This window comes from Petromyzon marinus, chromosome 42, assembly GCF_048934315.1.
Source record: "Petromyzon marinus isolate PM22_M1 ecotype Great Lakes invasive population chromosome 42, UKy_Petmar_22M1.pri1.0, whole genome shotgun sequence".
Classification (NCBI taxonomy): Eukaryota; Metazoa; Chordata; class Hyperoartia; order Petromyzontiformes; family Petromyzontidae; genus Petromyzon; species Petromyzon marinus.
The window spans coordinates 234,428-252,094 of record NC_133708.1 but is presented as its reverse complement, the minus strand read 5'-3'; the positions used below and the strand labels follow the sequence as shown (position 1 = coordinate 252,094).

Here is a 17,667-nt window from a genome sequence, read left to right as displayed (position 1 = left end):
GGCAGCAGGAATTGATGTGCATCCGAAATCTGGCACCGGCATTGCACCGTTGAACTGTATAGCGGGTTAACTGCCCGGTTTGGATAGAGCTGGTCCGGACGTGAGAAGCATGTCCCAGATTGGCCGGTGGACCCGGCCGCTTTATCCACCAACCAAGCCCGCGTTTGCGCTCTGCTGCCTCCTCCTCCTGCTGCTGCTCCTCGCCGCGAACCGCACGCCGCTCGACCTGTCAACGCCGATCCACGCACAGGTGAGGCACAGAAGAGGGTAGGGGAGGGAGCGGGGGTGCAGGGCCCAGCTAAAAGGGACATGAACGTATTCACTTAACTCTGTGGGCATTACATGTTCACTTAATGTCATTATATTAGAACAAAACAAGTTTTGCTGGCTGGAGAGTGTGTGGTGATACAGACAGATGGTCACGTCCAGAGGACGTGCGAGCTCCTAGTTTGGTCCAAATATATCTTTACTATATTTTCACTTGTGTTACAAACTCGCAAAAGACCAATATGCAAGCATCATCAGCACCTATGCACCAACACTGGACTCTGAAGAAGACACCAATGAGACCTACTACAGCCAACTCAACCAAATCCTTCAGAGTATACCAAAAACTGACAAGCTGATTCTCCTCGGCGACTTCAATGCTAGAGTTGGAAGAGACCATCAAATGTGGAACGGTGTAATTGGTAAAGAGGGAGTTGGAAAGTCCAACTTCAATGGTCACCTTCTTCTTACAACCTGTTCTGAGTACGACCTGACAATCACCAACACCTTATTCAGGCAGAATAATAGCCTTAAGACCTCCTGGTGCCACCCTCGATCACATCAATGGCATTTACTGGACTACGTGATTGTCAGGAAACTTGACAGCACAAAACGTCTGCATCACTCGTGCCATGACCAATGCAGACGATTGCTGGAATGACCACAGACTAATTCGATCACTGATGACTATCCAAATAAACCACAAACACATCAACCGACCAAAACTACAGAGGAAAAAACTCAATGTAACCAGACTAAAAGACCCAGCAGTACAGGCCCGACTGAAAGAACAACTAGCTCAAAGACTCAGCACCAACGAGGCTTCAGGAAATGTTCATGAGTACTGGACACAACTGAAGATGGCAGTTATAACCAGCTGTGAAAACACCATTGGCTACATAAGAAGGAAACTGTGACTGGTTTGATGACAACGACCAGGAAATCACATGCCTCATTGACAAGAAGCGGAAAGCATTCATCGTCTGGCAACAAAACAAACAGTCTAAACAGAAAAAAAATAAAAGGAGGCCAAATCGGAAGTACAGAAAAAAATCCAGGAACTGAAGAACTGGTTCAGAAACAAAGCATAAGAAATACATCTTGCAGATTATAATAACCCACGTGAATTATTTTAAAGCAACCAAAGTCTTATATGGACCATCAAAACAGGGCCTTGCACCACTTCAGTCTAAGAACGGGACAGAAATCTTCAAAGAGATGAATGCAATCATCTACCGCTGGCAGGAACACTTCAGCACTCTTTTCAACTGCAACAACGTTGTAGACACCTCTATATTCAGTGAGATTCCGCAACACTCTACCACTGAGGATTTAACTGGAGAACCAACGATGCTTGAAGTGCCTAAAGCTGTCAAGCAGATGAAAGAGAACAAAGCTAGTGGGCTAGACCAGATTCCTGCTGAGATTTACAAACATGGAGGACAAGGCATACTATAACACCTGCACTCCCTCGTGGCCAGGATCGGGAATGATGACCTTCCCAACGAACTGAAAGATGCCATCATTTTCACCGTCTTCAGAAAAGGTAACAAGTCAGACTGTGACAACTACAGAGGAATCTCTCTTCTTGCCACTGCTGGAAAAATACTGGCAAGAATCCTACTAAACAGACTTCTACCATATTCTACCACTTGCTGAAAAACTCCTTCCTGAATCGCAGAGTGTCTTTCGACCTGGCAGGGGAACCTCAGACATGCTCTTCTAAGCCCGTCAACTCCAAGAGAAGTGCCAGGAGCAGAGACTACCATTGTACAAGGCCTTCTTTGATTTGACTAAAGCATTTGATTCTGTTCATCGTGATGCACTATGGAGAATCCTTCTGAGATATGGTTGCCCAACAAAATTTGTTAACGTTCTCCGTCTGTTGCATGACGGTATGAAGGCTGTCATCCTCTCTGATGGTGAAACCTCAGATCCAATCGAAGTAAGGACCGGTGTGAAGCAAGGCTGTGTTATTGCACAAACTCTTTTATCAATCTTTCTGGTGGTAATGCTTCATCTCACATATAGGACAGACGGGAACATTTTCAACATCAACTGTATCAAAGCCAAGTCGAAAACACCAATCACATCCGTTATTGAATTCCAATATGCTGATAATGCCCAAGTCAGTGCCTGCTCAGAAGCTGACATTCAGGACATCGTCAACATATTTACAACATTGAATACTAGCAAAACAAAGATCCTTTTTCAACAAGCTCCGGTAGGACACCTACCACCCCCTACAATCATTACCAACAATGCAATGCTAGAGATATTACAGAGGGCGCATGCTGATGTTACATCTGCGATGAATTGAAACTGGGAAAATGGGGTGGATGTTTTTTATTCTAATCAGCGAAATGTGTAACAATGTATTTACCAATATACGGGTACACAGGTCTCTCCATACAGTTGATTATCGATTAACCGTGCGATTATCCGACTGCTTATAAAGTTATCCGGCAGTGCCGGGCAGATCCGGCGTACCGAGCAAACCGCTCCAAAGGCTGTAGCTGTGCTTATTTTCAGTGTTAAATATTACATAAGGTACATTATACACTACATACAATTTAACAATTAAAATACATACAATGTAACAATTAAGATACCCCACTCAGAGTCTTCGAGATTGGAGTGGTTAGTAAGGTACAGTAAATAGGTAACCTTTTAAAGTTGGATTTTAGTTGTCTATTTGTATATTTATTTATGCCCATTTCACATATTAAACAGATTTAAAACACTAAACAAATATATAACACGTAAAAACGTAACGTTATATCAAAATGTGCGAGAACATTTTTTTAAATAATGATTTAGTGATTATCCGGCGTTTTTGAAAATCCGGCACCCCCAAGGCGCAGGGTAATCGATCGACTGTAAATAGCTAAACATATATTTAGCTATAGATCTCCATACACATATGTTACATGTTCAGACAATTTGAATAGCATGCAGCAGACATCCTATTTTTTTTACAAATGTAATCGGATGGTTTTTAGAACGAGGAATTCCACTCGCGCTCATCCAAGGGCGTTTCGCCTCTGATTATGGCATGGAGGTTGTTTCACCATTCACTGTCTTCCAGAGGAGTTATTCATCTCTCGCGGGTGGAGGCCCTCACGACATGAAAGAAGACTCTTCCACGTGTAGACGTTGTTGTATGATAGATGGACTGCCACTTGGGAAGTGTCTTGACAGAGTGACATGCGGCGTTAGTAGTGGCACTGCGCTATTGTGAACCCGACAACCCGAGTTCAATTCCTGCTCACGGCCAACATCGGTAACAAATATCTGAACTAATCCTGGGCCTCGTCTAGGTCGATCTGGCCGTAAAATGAGTTACCTGGTGCGGTGTGCAAATATCAGCACTGGGGAGACAAAGGCGGTCAGGCGGGGTGCTGGCCGTCCACACCCCCGTGTGCCGTGTCGGCATTGAACAAACAACACTTTCCCCAATAGCCTGGTAAAGGCCACACATGTGGCCTTTGTGGTATGTGCGTGTATGTGTGAACACAGCCCCATCAATCAACTCCTCCAGCAGGCTGGGTCATAGCCTGGGTTGCGTAGCCTGGGTCACGTAGCCGGCATGCCTAGCCACCGCGTGCTACGCGTAGTGGAGTGGATGAGTGCCAAATGCTGGCTCCTATCTCGCCAATTTGCTCAAGTTGTATATACAACTGCGACAACTTAGATCAGCTGATGCTGGCCCGCTTATCATTCCAAAGACAATAAGACTGCGGTGGTATTGAGGTTCTAGGGGAGACACGGGGCCTTCTGCAGCCAGGCTGCGCAGTTGTGGAATCCCCTTCGTCAGTCTCACTTTTTCAATCATCATCTTTAAAACTCACCAGGCTTTCCCTGTAACTTAAGATAAAAAAATCGTTGTCTGATTGGATTACTCTGAAATTATTATTATTATCTTTTATCATAGTTCATCATTTGATTGGAATGTCGAGTCATCATTAACATTTTTATTGTCAGCTTTGTATTTCGCTTATGTAGTGTTCGACTTTACGTGGACAACTTCTGTCTTTCTTCGAACACCGCTTTATTTACAACATTCAACATGTCCTCCACACTCCACAGTATCCTGGTCACCACGGCTCGCTCGCCGTGCTCCGCTCGTCTCGCTCACCACCTTTGTCTCCCCACTATCACTTCACTTGCTTTGCACTCAGCGACTCCGCGTTCAGCAACTCCGCACACAGCGTCTTTCCACACAGCGACTTCGCACACCCCGCACACAGCGTCTTCAGCTCCGCTATCGCTACGCTCTCTCCACTGCTGGCTATTCTCCTCAGCTCCTCCGCACACAGCGTCTTCGCACACAGCGACTTAGCACACTCCGCACACAGCGTCTTCAGCTCCGCTATCGCTACGCTCACTCCACTGCTAACTACTTCGTCTTGCTTTAGCTTCGCTATCGCTACGCTCACTCCACTGATAATTACTTCGTCTTGCTTCAGCTTCGCTATCGCTACGCTCACTCCACTGCTAACTACTTCGTCTTGCTTCACACTTTGTTCCAACTCCGTTCCCCACTCTTGTCTGCAAACTCTGTTTCCAAACTCTGTTTCTACTCTGTTTCCAAACTCCACGTCTTCCTCGTCCAGCTCCCAACTCCAACTCTTCACTCCAGCTCCCCTAAGCGCTTCAATTTCAACCCATCTCAAAGCTCTTCACCATTCAATAACCTCCCTCTGTTGACTCCGACTCCCGCTCTTATACCCGCTCTGATTACACCCCCAATTAATTAACCCGCGTCTCAACCGGCGCTCCGCGTGACCATCGCACCTGTTTCTCGCCAGACTTCTCGACGCCTCTCCAGCCCCGGCAACAGTACCAACCAATCACAGCTGTTGCTGATCTTCTGGCTTAATTGGCCCGACCGTTACCTCACCATCCCAGCCTTTGCACCTGGCTGTCCTAACACGACCCACACTGTTTTCGCCTTCTCCACAGGCTGACCCAAGATAACCCACACTGTCCGTGTGATCATGCAATCACGCAGTTTCCACAACACACCTTCATACTCCACTACACTTATATTGTATCTCTACTTGTGAGTGTAGTTTTATTTTTTACGTCTAGCGCTTTGAGGTACTTCAATATTACAGGTGGTTCATAAAGTAAAGGTTATTATTATAAAGTAGAGGTTATTATTATTATAAAGCAGAGGTCATTATTATGAATGCTCATTCTCCTTCAGGAATAGGAGCATCCCCGAACGTGTTCCATTTCTCGTGCACCGGTTGACTGTTTGACATTTGATTCTGGCAGTGATGCCACAGCGAGACCTGTTCTCTGCCATCACTGTGTGCACGATACTTTATACCTTTACAGTGTGCGCTGTTCACTCGCCTATGGGCATGGCAAGGCGTGCTTTATTTCTATAGGGTTTTTTTATGACGTCACGTCATTCATACAAAATGTGGAGGAAACATTTGCAGCTAGCAGCTGCTGCTAACGGGGACCAGGCCAGTGTGATGGACTGCTTTGGGCACTTTCTGCAATGCCGGTTCTTCGCGCTGTCACATCTGTTTCATGTTAAAGCCTCATCTCTCACAGAGCTGCTGGAAAGCCGCATCCTAGAAGCAGAGACATTAATCAATTGCAAACAAATACATATTCATGTATCTATCAGGAAAGCCTCACTGAGTAGTAAGATTCATTCAGGATGATCCTGCCAAGTTTTTCGGAGTAGGGGGCGATGTTGCTGCTGCTGCTGTGTAATCCCAATTGAGTAATTTGCAGGTATTTATTCAGCATTGGGATGTCTTGACCAATACGGGTTATACTTGTAGGAGAAGCGGCCTGTATATCAGCAACAATCCCAACGTGATGTGCACGGTGGCGCAACCAGCGCTGGCACTGGGTAACCTGGCATGAAAAGGACGACACGGTGGCAATATATTAACAACCTCGCCTGGTATACACGAGATCGTGGGTTCAAATCCTGACCCTGACGCCTGTATATTTGGAGTTTGCGTGTTCTCCTCGTGGTCGGTGGGATTTGTCTCCGGATCCTCTGGTTTTCCCCTCCACATTTAGAAACATGCGTTTAGAGAATTTGGTTGCTTCAAACATTTTTACATGATAAGCCACTTCGTTGAGATATCATTTGTGGCCATATCGCTTCTGAAAAAGATATTTAGCTCAGTGGGCCTTACCTGGTAAAATAAAAACATTTTAGTTTACAGAGTCCATGTTCATCATTTCTCTCTTCAGTAACTCGCCATTGCAATGACACATTAATCAAACAAGCAACATAATACACGCAACATAAGGGAGACCTACTGGAAAATATAACACTCAGCACGCGAGTGCTGCTCACGTGCTGAGAACTCCCCTGAGAGGTGCACATCTCTCGTGCTGGAGGGGGAGAGAGGGACAAGGCGGCCCATGGACGCGCGCCGCTGAACGATCCGGGGGACTTGAGGAACGCAGATCCTGACCCACACGCGGACACCCACAGCGCTCCCAGTGTGGTAATAATTGACCCCATGAACCCAAGGTCAATCCGGCTGTGGCCGATTCCCCACCAAGCTCACTGGCGCCAAACAACTCCCACGGTCACCCTAACTACCATGATTTGGTAGTTAGGGTGATGGTCATTGCACGGTGTGCAATGACCATCATTTGTACTCAAATCCAAATTGGGCAAATTATTGGCACTTTCTTGCAGACTCCTCCATAAACTGTGGGCTGCCCGAGTTAAGACTCCAAGCAAACACTCTCAAGCCTTACTAACGCCGCTCTCCGCCAATTGCGGTGCAATGTTTTTGCGATCAACTGCACATTGCACATGGTTCTCGTTCTGAATGCATTAGTCTCCTGTCTCTGTCACATAGCTCTCGCCACAATACATCCCTCTCCCTACTTCTCTCACCTCTTTGCTCGTTGTACGTCCTTGTTCCACGCCTTGAAAACTGTGCCCAGGAGCCCGGGAGCCCGGGCGCCAGGCTCTATGGAGTCAGAGCGGCCTGGCAGGGCTCACAAAATCAGCCCAGGCTGGACTCCAGCTCTTCTCAAATAGGGGGGAGCAGGAAGAGAGCTGTTGCGTGGGGAGCCACCGTGACGATGATTCTCCGCTAAGGGAGAGTGAACCTGGCTGGGCCAAGGAGGCACGGTTGGATATGTACGGTGCGAAAGATGTTCAACATATATACAAAAAGTACAAAGATCCCCCGAATAGCCTTAACCTACTGTTAGGCAAGTGCTGTTAGCGAGCACCTATGAAGGTCAGAACGGTACACAAGGGGGTGGGTGGCCAGCACCACACCCGGCCGCCTTTATCTCCCTCCTGGCAATGTTTGTACACGTAGCATTAGGTACTCAATTGAGGCTGAGTCTACCTAGGGGGAGCCCAGGACCGGTTCAGATAAATGTCACTGATGTTGGCCGTGAGCGGGAATCCAACTCGAGTCGTCGGGTTTCGTAGCGCGGGACACACTAACCGCTACACCACCGTTCCCTGTATACATCATCACACACCCGCCGAGCACAGTCTCTCAGCCAAGCCGCCTGCATCACTGAGGCGGCACGCTCCCCGGCGGCCATGGAAGCACGTGGCACAGGCCGGCAGTAGCGATGCTACTCAATTTCGCAGTGTTGCCCATTGCGTGAACTCAACCCCATGCGTGTTGCCCCTGTGTGTTCTCTGGTGGTGGTGGTGGTGGAGGAGTACAGGTGCAGCAGCAGGGAGGTCAAGCCCTGGCAGGTGACGGTGCAGTGAGGCTGGACCATGGTTCTCCGGAGTCGGCGTGGTCCGATCTGCACGTGGAGAATGGTATACGCCACTACCTTACTGGGGCCGATCCATTAGCTAGCTCAGGGGTCAATCATTGACCCACAAAGTCAGCAAACACTTTGCCTTGCCAGTGGTCGAGCTCAATAATTGATTGCCACCAAATATACAGAGCAGGCGTCATGGTCGGGATCGAACCCACGACCTCCTGTATATCACGTGAGGTAGTTAACATCTCCTGGCCACCGTGGCGCCAGAAGGAATCAGTGAATGAGGGAGTGGGTGGAGCAGCTGAGTGCAGAAGAGGCACGAGATTCTCGTGACCGGGGAGGGTATTCTGATGAATAGGGGCTTGATAAAAACAAAGTCCTGCTTCGAACAGTATTTCGTCTGTGCTTGGGTAGAATTGACCAGACGTTCTCTACCTGGCAGGACGCACAGAGTAAAATCTTGACTTAAAGCTTTTGTGACTGCAGGAATTCATATTCTTTGGGTCTTTCGGTAAAGTCACGTAAATAGGTTCAAATTAATTAAAAATATAAAAACAAAACTATGACGTTTCGATCACAACACAAGCGATCGTCATCAAGAGGATGACGATCATCAGGAGGATGACGATCGCTTGTGTTGTGATCGAAACGTCGTAATTTTTTTTTTTAATTTGAACATATTTACGTGACTTTACCGAAAGGCCCAAAGAAGACGCACAGAGTTGCCCGGCAGCCTGTGGCCTGCGGAGCCGCATTCAGTCGCTCGTTGGCTTCCTCGTTGCGAGCAGCCGGGGTTTTTTTAAACGTGAATCTTCAACGTAATTTAACGTCAAGATCATTCATTAAATATGGCAGGGAATGGGTCACTGGTGACAAGAAAATGTACGACAGTCAAACTGGGAACTAAATAGACGCAGTTTATTCCATCATCTATTTTGTTAGTCCGAATGTGCTGTTGTTGCCATCTGCTGTGTTTGTGTACAAGTGGCTCTGCATGTGATGCGGCTCTCGAACTACTTTGGTCACAGACAAAAACAAGGTATCCACAGGTGAGCATTGGTACTGGCTTTGCTGTGAAGCCAGGCGACATTCTTTTCACCATAAGTGAACTGTGGCCTACGGATTGTGTCAACTTTAAATTAAACATTAGAAGGCGACCCTGAGGTAAACATCATATCACACATTTTAATAAACAGTCACTTATATATTTTTTTAAAGGTTCAAGTCGTGTGAGTACAATGCCAGTGTGTGTTGCCATACGCCCCTCCGGCCACCAGAAACAGGCGAATACGCAGTCGCATGAACGCACCGGTTGTCTGTTGTGTCTGGCACACCGCGGCGCTGCAGGGCGATGCTTTACTGGTGGCTTCGTTCACGCCCGCGACTTTCATTTGTTCGACCGTGAGCCGCGCAAGGCGGGCGGGCGACGACGACACCCTCGGGCATTGCAACTCGTGCGAGCTGGCGCAGACGATACCATTCGTGGAGGATAGGACCGGACGCGAAAGGCTGCGCGCCAAATCGTTGTGCTCGGTTCGGATTGCGACGGTCGCCTTCAGTGGAGTCGACATCTCAACGGGAGGCGTTAGGGAGGCAAGCGGCGCGAGGATCAAGGAGAGAAGCTGAGTTGGAGACGTTACTTGTACTTATTGCGCGAGACTTTGTCGCCTGGTGAGCGGCAAATGTCCATTTGACCCTTCGCTGCCAGGACGCTTTCGCTATCAGGGGTCGGCGCAGGTACGCCAAGCGGCGAGTGGCTGGGAGATGTTAACTACCTCGCCTGGTATGCAGGAGGTCGTGTGTTCCATCGTGACCCCTTGACGCCTGCTGCTGTGTATTTAGAGTTTGTGTCTCTCTCTCACTCTCTCATCATCATCATCATCACGGTATCTAGGAGATGTTAACTCCCTCGCCAGGTATGCAGGAGGTCGTGGGTTCCATCCCGACCCTTGACGCCTGCTGCTGCTGTATATTTGGAGTTTGCGTGTCTCTCTCTCTCTCATCATCATCATCACGGTGGCTAGGAGATGTTAACTCCCTCGCCTGGTATCAAGGAGGTCGTGGGTTCCATCCCAACCCCTTGATGCCTGCTGCTGCTGTATATTTGGAGTTTGCGTGTCTCTCTCTCATCATCACAGTGTCTAGGAGATGTTAACTACCTCGCCTGATATGGAGGTCGTGGGTTCCATCCCGACCCCTTGACGCCTGCTGCTGCTGTATATTTGGAGTTTGCGTGTCTCTCTCTCTCCCCGTGGTCACGTGGATTTTTCTCCAGGCCCACCGGTTCCCCCCACCCCCCACATTTAGAATAAACATCACCACGCGTTTAGAGTATTTGGCTACTGCTATAAATTTCCACACGATACGCCATACTTCGTTGAGCTCATCATTTGCGGCCAGGTCCGTTCCTGAAAAAACAGCTATATACTGTAGCACCTCAGTGGGGCTTGACCTGGTTAAAATGTAAAACAAAATATCGTTTAGTTTTAAATAGTTTTTTTTGTATTATTGTGCGAATGTAACATCGCGCAAGTGAGCATGAAGTCTCTCTTTGTTGACCCCGCACAAACTCAAAGGGACTTTTTCGGCGTTCGTCGTGAGCGCTCCCTCACGACGCGCACGGCGACGGCTCCGGTGATGGCCGGGTTGTACTGCCCACCGCGATGTCTCTACGACCCCGGGGGGATTTTGGAAAGTCAACGTACGAAGAGATTTACGCTGCGACACATTCGTACGTTTCCACGAGTCCACGCACACACAAAAAGCCACAGGCACCCTCTTCTCATTCTACGTGACTTTACCGAAAGAGCCTAAGAAGATGAATCCTTACAGTCACGAAAGCTTTAAATCGAAATTTAAATCGAAACCCTCTGGGAGGTTGTTGCATCGTCCCGATGGCCCCAGTGTCGTCGTTTATTATCTGCACCCTCTGGATGTTTCCCCGAGTGGAAACAACGAGAAGAGTGGTTTATTTAATTATTATTGTTGCAAGTCCTTGTAAATTGCAAGTACATCTTAAACTTTTTTTGTTTTGCCAAGAATGTCTGCGTCTCCTAGGGCGGGCGGGCGGGCGGGGAGGATGTGAGTTGTTTTTTTCCGTGGGAACATCACGAACGTTAGCGGAAGGGTTACCAGGGGTATGGCCTGGGTGGGGTGGGAGGCATGGGGCTTGGCAAAGGGAAGTAGTAGTATGTAGTAGTACTCAGTAGTACGCATTATGTAGCAGTATTATGTAGTAGTACGTAATAATAGTATGTAGTAGTACGTAGTAATAGTATGTAGTATTATGTATGTAGTAGTACGTAATAGTATGTAGTAGTATGTAGCAGTACGTAGTAATAGTATGTAGTAGTAGGTAGTAATACTCAGTAGTATGTAGTAGTATGTATGTAGTAGTACATAGTAGTATGTAGTAGTACTCAGTAGTACGTAATATGTAGTAGTATGTAGTAGTATGTAGTAGTTCGTAGTATGTAGTAGTAGTACGTAGTAGTATGTAGTAGTACGTAGTAGTAGTATGTAGTAGTATGTAGATGTAGTATGTAGTAGATGTAGTATGTAGTAGTACGTAGTAGTATGCAGCAGCATGTAGTAGATGTATGTAGTAGTATGTACGTAGTAGTATGTAGTAGTATGTAGTAGATGTAGTAGTATGTAGTAGATGTAGTAGTACGTAGTAGTAGTATGTAGCCGTACATAGTAATAGTATGTAGTATTATGTATGTAGTAGTACGTAATAGTATGTAGTAGTACGTAGTAATAGTATGTAGTAGTATGTATGTAGTATATAATAGAATGTAGTAGTAGTATGTAGTAGTACGTAGTAATAGTATGTAGTAGTAGGTAGTAGTACTCAGTAGTATGTAGTAGTATGTATGTAGTAGTACATAGTAGTATGTAGTAGTACTCAGTAGTACGTAATATGTAGTAGTATGTAGTAGTATGTAGTAGTCGTACGTAGTAGTGCATAGTATGTAGTAGTAGTACGTAGTAGTATGTAGTAGTACGTAGTAGTATGTAGTAGTAGTATGTAGTAGTCGTATGTAGTAGTAAGTAGTAGTAGTACGTAGTTGTATGTAGATGTAGTATGTTGTAGATGTAGTATGTAGTAGTATGTAGTAGTAGTATGTAGTAGATGTAGTATGTGGTAGTATGTAGTAGATGTAGTATGTAGTAGATGTAGCATGTAGTACTAGTATGTAGTAGATGTAGTATGTAGTAGTACCTAGTAGATGTAGTATGTAGTAGATGTAGTAGTACGTAGTAGTATGTAGTAGATGTAGTATGTAGTAGCAGTATTTAGTTGTGTTTACATAGTAGTATGTAGTTTTACATACTAGTAATATGTAATAGTATGTAGTAGTAGTATGTAGTAGTACATTGTAGTCATGTAGTACGTAGTATGTAGTAGTAGTACGTTGTAGTAGTGTGTAGTAGTAGTGTTGTGGTGCAACTTACGACGCAGAGGCAGGTCTTTTAGGGGCTCACGCCAAGTTTATTATTCTTATTCTTTGTTCTTTCGGTAAAGTCATATAGAAGGGAAACAATTACGTAGAAGGTAAACAATAAAATAAAAAATAATAAAATTATTATTTTATTGTTTCCCTTCTACGTGACTTTACCGAAAGAACCAAGAATATGAATCCTTGCAGTCACGAAAGCTTTAAATCAAAAGCCAAGTTTATTTTTGGCTTACGCCTAACTGGTTTACACCGGCCGAGGGCTTACCCAACTTCGGCCGGTTGGGTGAAGTAGCCACTCTTAGCCTCGTGTGAGGATAACCTACCCCGGGTCCCAACTTCCCACTCTCTCCCGTTCCCGGCTCCCACGATGACCCCGCTTACGTCACAGGCCTCTCCTTAAATACCACCTTGGGACATGACGTCACCGTCCCCCAAGGTCTGCCTGACGTCACGCCCTGCGACGTCATTCCCTCTAAGGACAAGCATGACGTGACGTCACCCACTGCTCCTCTACAGTAGTATGTAGCAGTAGTATGTAGTTGTACGTAGTATGTAGTAGTAGTACGTAGTATTCATATGTAGTAGTAGTAGTACGTAGTAGTAGTAGTATGTAGTAGTGGTATGTAGTAGTATGCAGTAGTAGTATGTAGTAGTACGTAGTATGTAGTGGTAGTATGTAGTAGTATGCATGTATGTAGTAGTATGTAGTAGTAGTATGTACGTAGTAGTATGTACGTAGTAGTATGTAGTAGTACGTTGTAGTAGTATGTAGTAGTATGTATGTAGTAGTATGTAGTAGTATCTAGTATATGTACGTAGTAGTAGTATGTAGTAGTAGTATGTAGTATCATGGGACCTCCTTTGCGAGTACCAAAATATGAGAACAGGTTTTCCCGTTTTTTTTCTGGCAACAAACAGGTGTTAAGATGTTAAAACACCAAACTGACACCTTTTTACAAGGAATCATGTCTGCATTAACCACAATGCTTGTGGTCAGAATGCGAACAAAAACATACTCTGATCATATATGCATTGTCTTTGAAACTGATTGGTCCATACCAGAAACAGCTTTATTTTGAGCCTAGTCTCAAAAGGGTGTTAGACCAGGACAACAAAAGGCGACAAGGCATCCTCTGGTCTAACACAGTTTTGAGATACTACTACGTACTATGTAGTACGTAGTAGTACTATGTAGTAGTACTAACTACGTAGTAGTACGTAGTTAGTATGTAGTGGTAGCATGTAGTATGTAGTGGTAGTATGTAGTAGTACGTAGTAGTAGTACGTAGTAGTATGTAGTACGTAGTAGTATGTAGTACGTAGTAGTATGTAGTAGTACTTCGCTCAAAGTAAACTTGATACAGCCCACAGGCGGGGAGGAAGAGGCGCCTTGAGAGGGATCGCTCTATGGCGAGGCCTCTGAGTGAGCGAGGCTGCCCACTCGTCGGTGCGTTTGCACACAAACGCTGGCCTTAGCTTATATTGTCAAGCTGACCACGTGCTGCCCCTACCTGACACCTGTGGACAAAGAGCTTCATAGCTCATCGGAATCCTCCTGCTGCGGTCTAAATACATAATTCTGATTCGAATATTCCGTGTCAGGAATTTTGGGTCAGGATGTTTTTGTTATTGTAATAAGACATGCTTTATTTCACGTAGGTTTTGTGAACCGAAGGGGGATTTTAGTCTGAGGTGAAGAAGACGCACATTGTATCAGCCCATCGACGCGGCTTCCACAATGACCCACGTGGCGTTCCTTCTCACTCCGCTTCACAAACATTGAGAAACTATTCACGTGTTCCGAAGAGAGGAGTCGTTCACCTCTCAATTTTTCCCCCTCGAGTAAAACTGAAATCTCCAAGGAGATTTCCGGCATCATCTCTGCCACTGATGAGCGATGTTTGGTGAGTGGTGCGAGTTAAGATCGGATTGTGCTACATTTTTGTGTTGCGTCACCTCTGGACTACTCAAGGACCTTAAACTATATTCTTAGTTCTTTCGAAAGAACTAAGAATATGAATTACTGCAGTCACGAAAGCTTTAAATCAAGACCTTAAACTAAGTAACATAAAATGTTTACGACACTACTAACCACACATTTTTCAGTTGTACTATTCGTCGTCAACCACGATCAATCCACTGCTGGATGAATGCCCCCTAAGACATTATCCATCCCTCCTGCAAGACAATAATCCACGTAGTGCCCTCGCATGATCTAATCACTCCTCCATTATTCGTCTTGCCTAAGGCCACTTATTTTTATATTGACGGTTAGAAAGTGTGTTGTTGTTGATGTTCGGAAATAAATTTAAGGAACAGAAAAGAGAGGAAGAGCTAACCGAGACTGGCTTGAGGAAGATATCATAAGAGATTGGTGCTAGAAAGAAGTTGCACGACTTGAGCCATATTGGCACAAGACAGAGGAAAGTGGAAACAACAAATAACGACATGTGCAGTGGATACCTACGGGCTATCTGCCCATGGATCATGATGATGATAACATGACGACTCCAACCTACATTATGTGCTCCGATCCACATATATCCAAACCTCTTAACTTGCTAATCTTTCATGAAATTCCATTATACACATTTTTATATGCATCTATAGCAAGTTAACTTTATACAAATAATTTCTTCTTCGACCATTCGTGATTTGTCAATATCTCATCGAGTGGGGGGGGGGGGGCGTCTGTATCTGCGAGGTACAGCAGCGGATTGTGGCACGTGTTCTGCCATCCACGGGGCTGAATGAAGATGCTTTTACACTTTTCTGTGTGCGTGGGATTGGGCCTAAAGCGTTAAGTGGCGTGGAGGGACGTGAGAGCAAGTTGCTTAACAGGTGGAGAGGTCCATAATAGAGGTTTTTTGGGTTAGATCGCGTAAATATATAAATGTGTCGTTAAATTTTGACTTAAAACTTATGTGACTGCAGGAATTAATATTCTTTGTTTCTTTTAGTAAGTCAAATAGATAGAGACAAGCGGTCATCATCAGGAAAAGGGGCTTAGCTTCTCAAGGCAAGCTGTTTATAAAAGTTTAAAATGGGCATAGCCTATTTGTTAAAACACGGTGACCCAGCAGCATGTAGGGCAGTGCCGGTGGTGGGTTTCCACCAATTGAAGGGCTGCCAGGTAATTATTGCACCTCACTTTCAGTAGCATGGGTGGGGTAGCTGTCAAATAAATGTAAAGATAACCTGATTTCCAAGTTCAACCTCCTTTCCAAGAAGAAACCAGATCCACACATTAAAAAGTTAGACATTGACAAGGTTAAATTTTGATTTAAAGCTTTCGTGACTGCAGTAATTCATATTCTTAGTGTTTTCGGTAAAGTCACGTTAAAGGGAAACAACAAAATAATAAAATATATATAAAACAATAAAAAATTCTCACGACGTTTCGACCATAACTCAAACGGTCGTCTTCAGGTGTGTTGGTTTGCATAATTTTTTTTTTAAACGGCGCATTTATTTATTTATAAAAACGTTAGCGCCACGCGCAACGATTTGGCAGTTTATTTAGGACTAGTCCATCTATATTCTGAAAAGAGGAGGGGGGAGACGAAATTTTTTATAATGTATGCTGTCTGAAAGCCACTGTAAGCGTGAACAATCAATTAAGACCTGAAATGGTTTATCAAATCTTTCCAATGATTGCTAAGATAGAATCCATCTTCTCGGTTAAAATTGTCTCTGTGCTTGTATATGTGGATAGCCTCATGAACGAATCTCTCATGGTAGCCAGATGGCTTACAAAGAACCTCTGTCTTGGAAAAGTCAATGTCATGTGAGCCTACTGAATTAGAACAATGATCTGCCACGGCCGAGGTGTTGGTCCTACCGTGTTTAAGGTCTGCTTTGTGTTCACAAATGCGGTCCGAGACATGGCGTTTGGTTTCTCCAATGTAACTACTACCACAGAGGCAACTCAGTTTGTAGACACCAGGGTATTGTATGTCCGGAATCACATCCTTTACAGACGGAACCAGATCACGGATTTTATGTAATGTGTTGAAACGGACCTGGATCTTGTGTTTATTCAAGATTCTGGAGATCTTTTTTGTGATCCCCGCAATGTAGGGTAAAGTGATGGTTTTGAAAGGCTCCTCAAGAGGGTTCTTCTTCATGGTTTGAGTGATAGCTTTGCGGATTGTATAGTCGGAGTAACCATTAGCCCTAAGAGCTTGGTGTACGTGCTTGAGTTCACTGCTTATGTGTTCCTGGTCGGATATGCATTGGGCTCTCGGATACAGAGTCTTGATGAGAGAATTCTTCTGTGATGGATGGTGGTGGGAATCCGGTTTCAGATAAGCATCCGTATGGGTAGCTTTCCTGTAGACAGAGTGGCTCATTGAACCATCAGGTCTCTTTTTAATTAGGACATCCAAAAAAGGTATCTTGCCATCTATTTCGACTTCCATGGTAAATCTGATGGCTGGGTGTATGGAATTGATGTGGTAGAAGAATTGGTCTAGAGCAGGCCGGCCATGTGGCCAGATGACAAAAGTGTCATCCACGTACCTCTTCCATAAGGTTGGGCGCAGAGTGGCAGTCTGGATGGCGTCAGTCTCAAATTTCTCCATGAAAATGTTAGCTATAACCGGAGATAGGGGGGAGCCCATTGGGGTGCCCTCAGTTTGTTTGTAGAAAGTTCCATTCCAAGTGAAGTATGTATTGGTTAAACAGTGTCTCACCAGGGGGGGTACCTTAGTGTTTAGTCCTTGATGAACCAAGTCTTCAATGATTGCAATGGTGTCAGGTACAGGAACCTTGGGGAATAAGGAAACTACATCAAAACTGACAAGCAGGTCGTCTGGGGACAGGGAAATACCCTTGATTGTCGATACCAGGTGAGTAGAATTTTGTACCGCAGAGGTGGTCTTTCCAGTGAAAGGACGCAGGATTTCAGACAAAAAACGAGCTAGTTTGTAGGTGGGGAGCCGATAGTAGAGACTATGGGACGAAGGGGTGTATCTACTTTATGTATTTTTGGTAAGCCGTATAATCTTGGTGGCCTGGCAGCAGAAGGTTTCAACGAAAACTGTTTAGATTGATCAATTAATGCGGTTGAATCAGAAATTATTTTGTTGGTTTGTGTGACGAGGCTGTTGGTGGGATCTCTTTTTATTTTTGTATAACTACCATCGTCGAGTAATTCTTTAATTTTGTTGTTGTATTCTATTTTATCCATGATGAC

The 17,667-nt window shown here is 45.2% G+C and overlaps 1 protein-coding gene across 1 annotated transcript in view; it reads left to right on the top strand.

Moving 5' to 3' along the window:
* Positions 1-109: 109 nt before the first annotated feature.
* Positions 110-17,667, top strand: part of LOC116937780 (uncharacterized) — a 39,048-nt gene continuing 21,490 nt past the window's right edge. Inside the window, exons 1-2 of the mRNA XM_032944877.2 lie at positions 110-250; positions 7,960-8,059. Coding sequence (XP_032800768.1) covers positions 110-250; positions 7,960-8,059 — 241 coding nt within the window. The remainder of the gene's footprint in view (positions 251-7,959; positions 8,060-17,667) is intronic.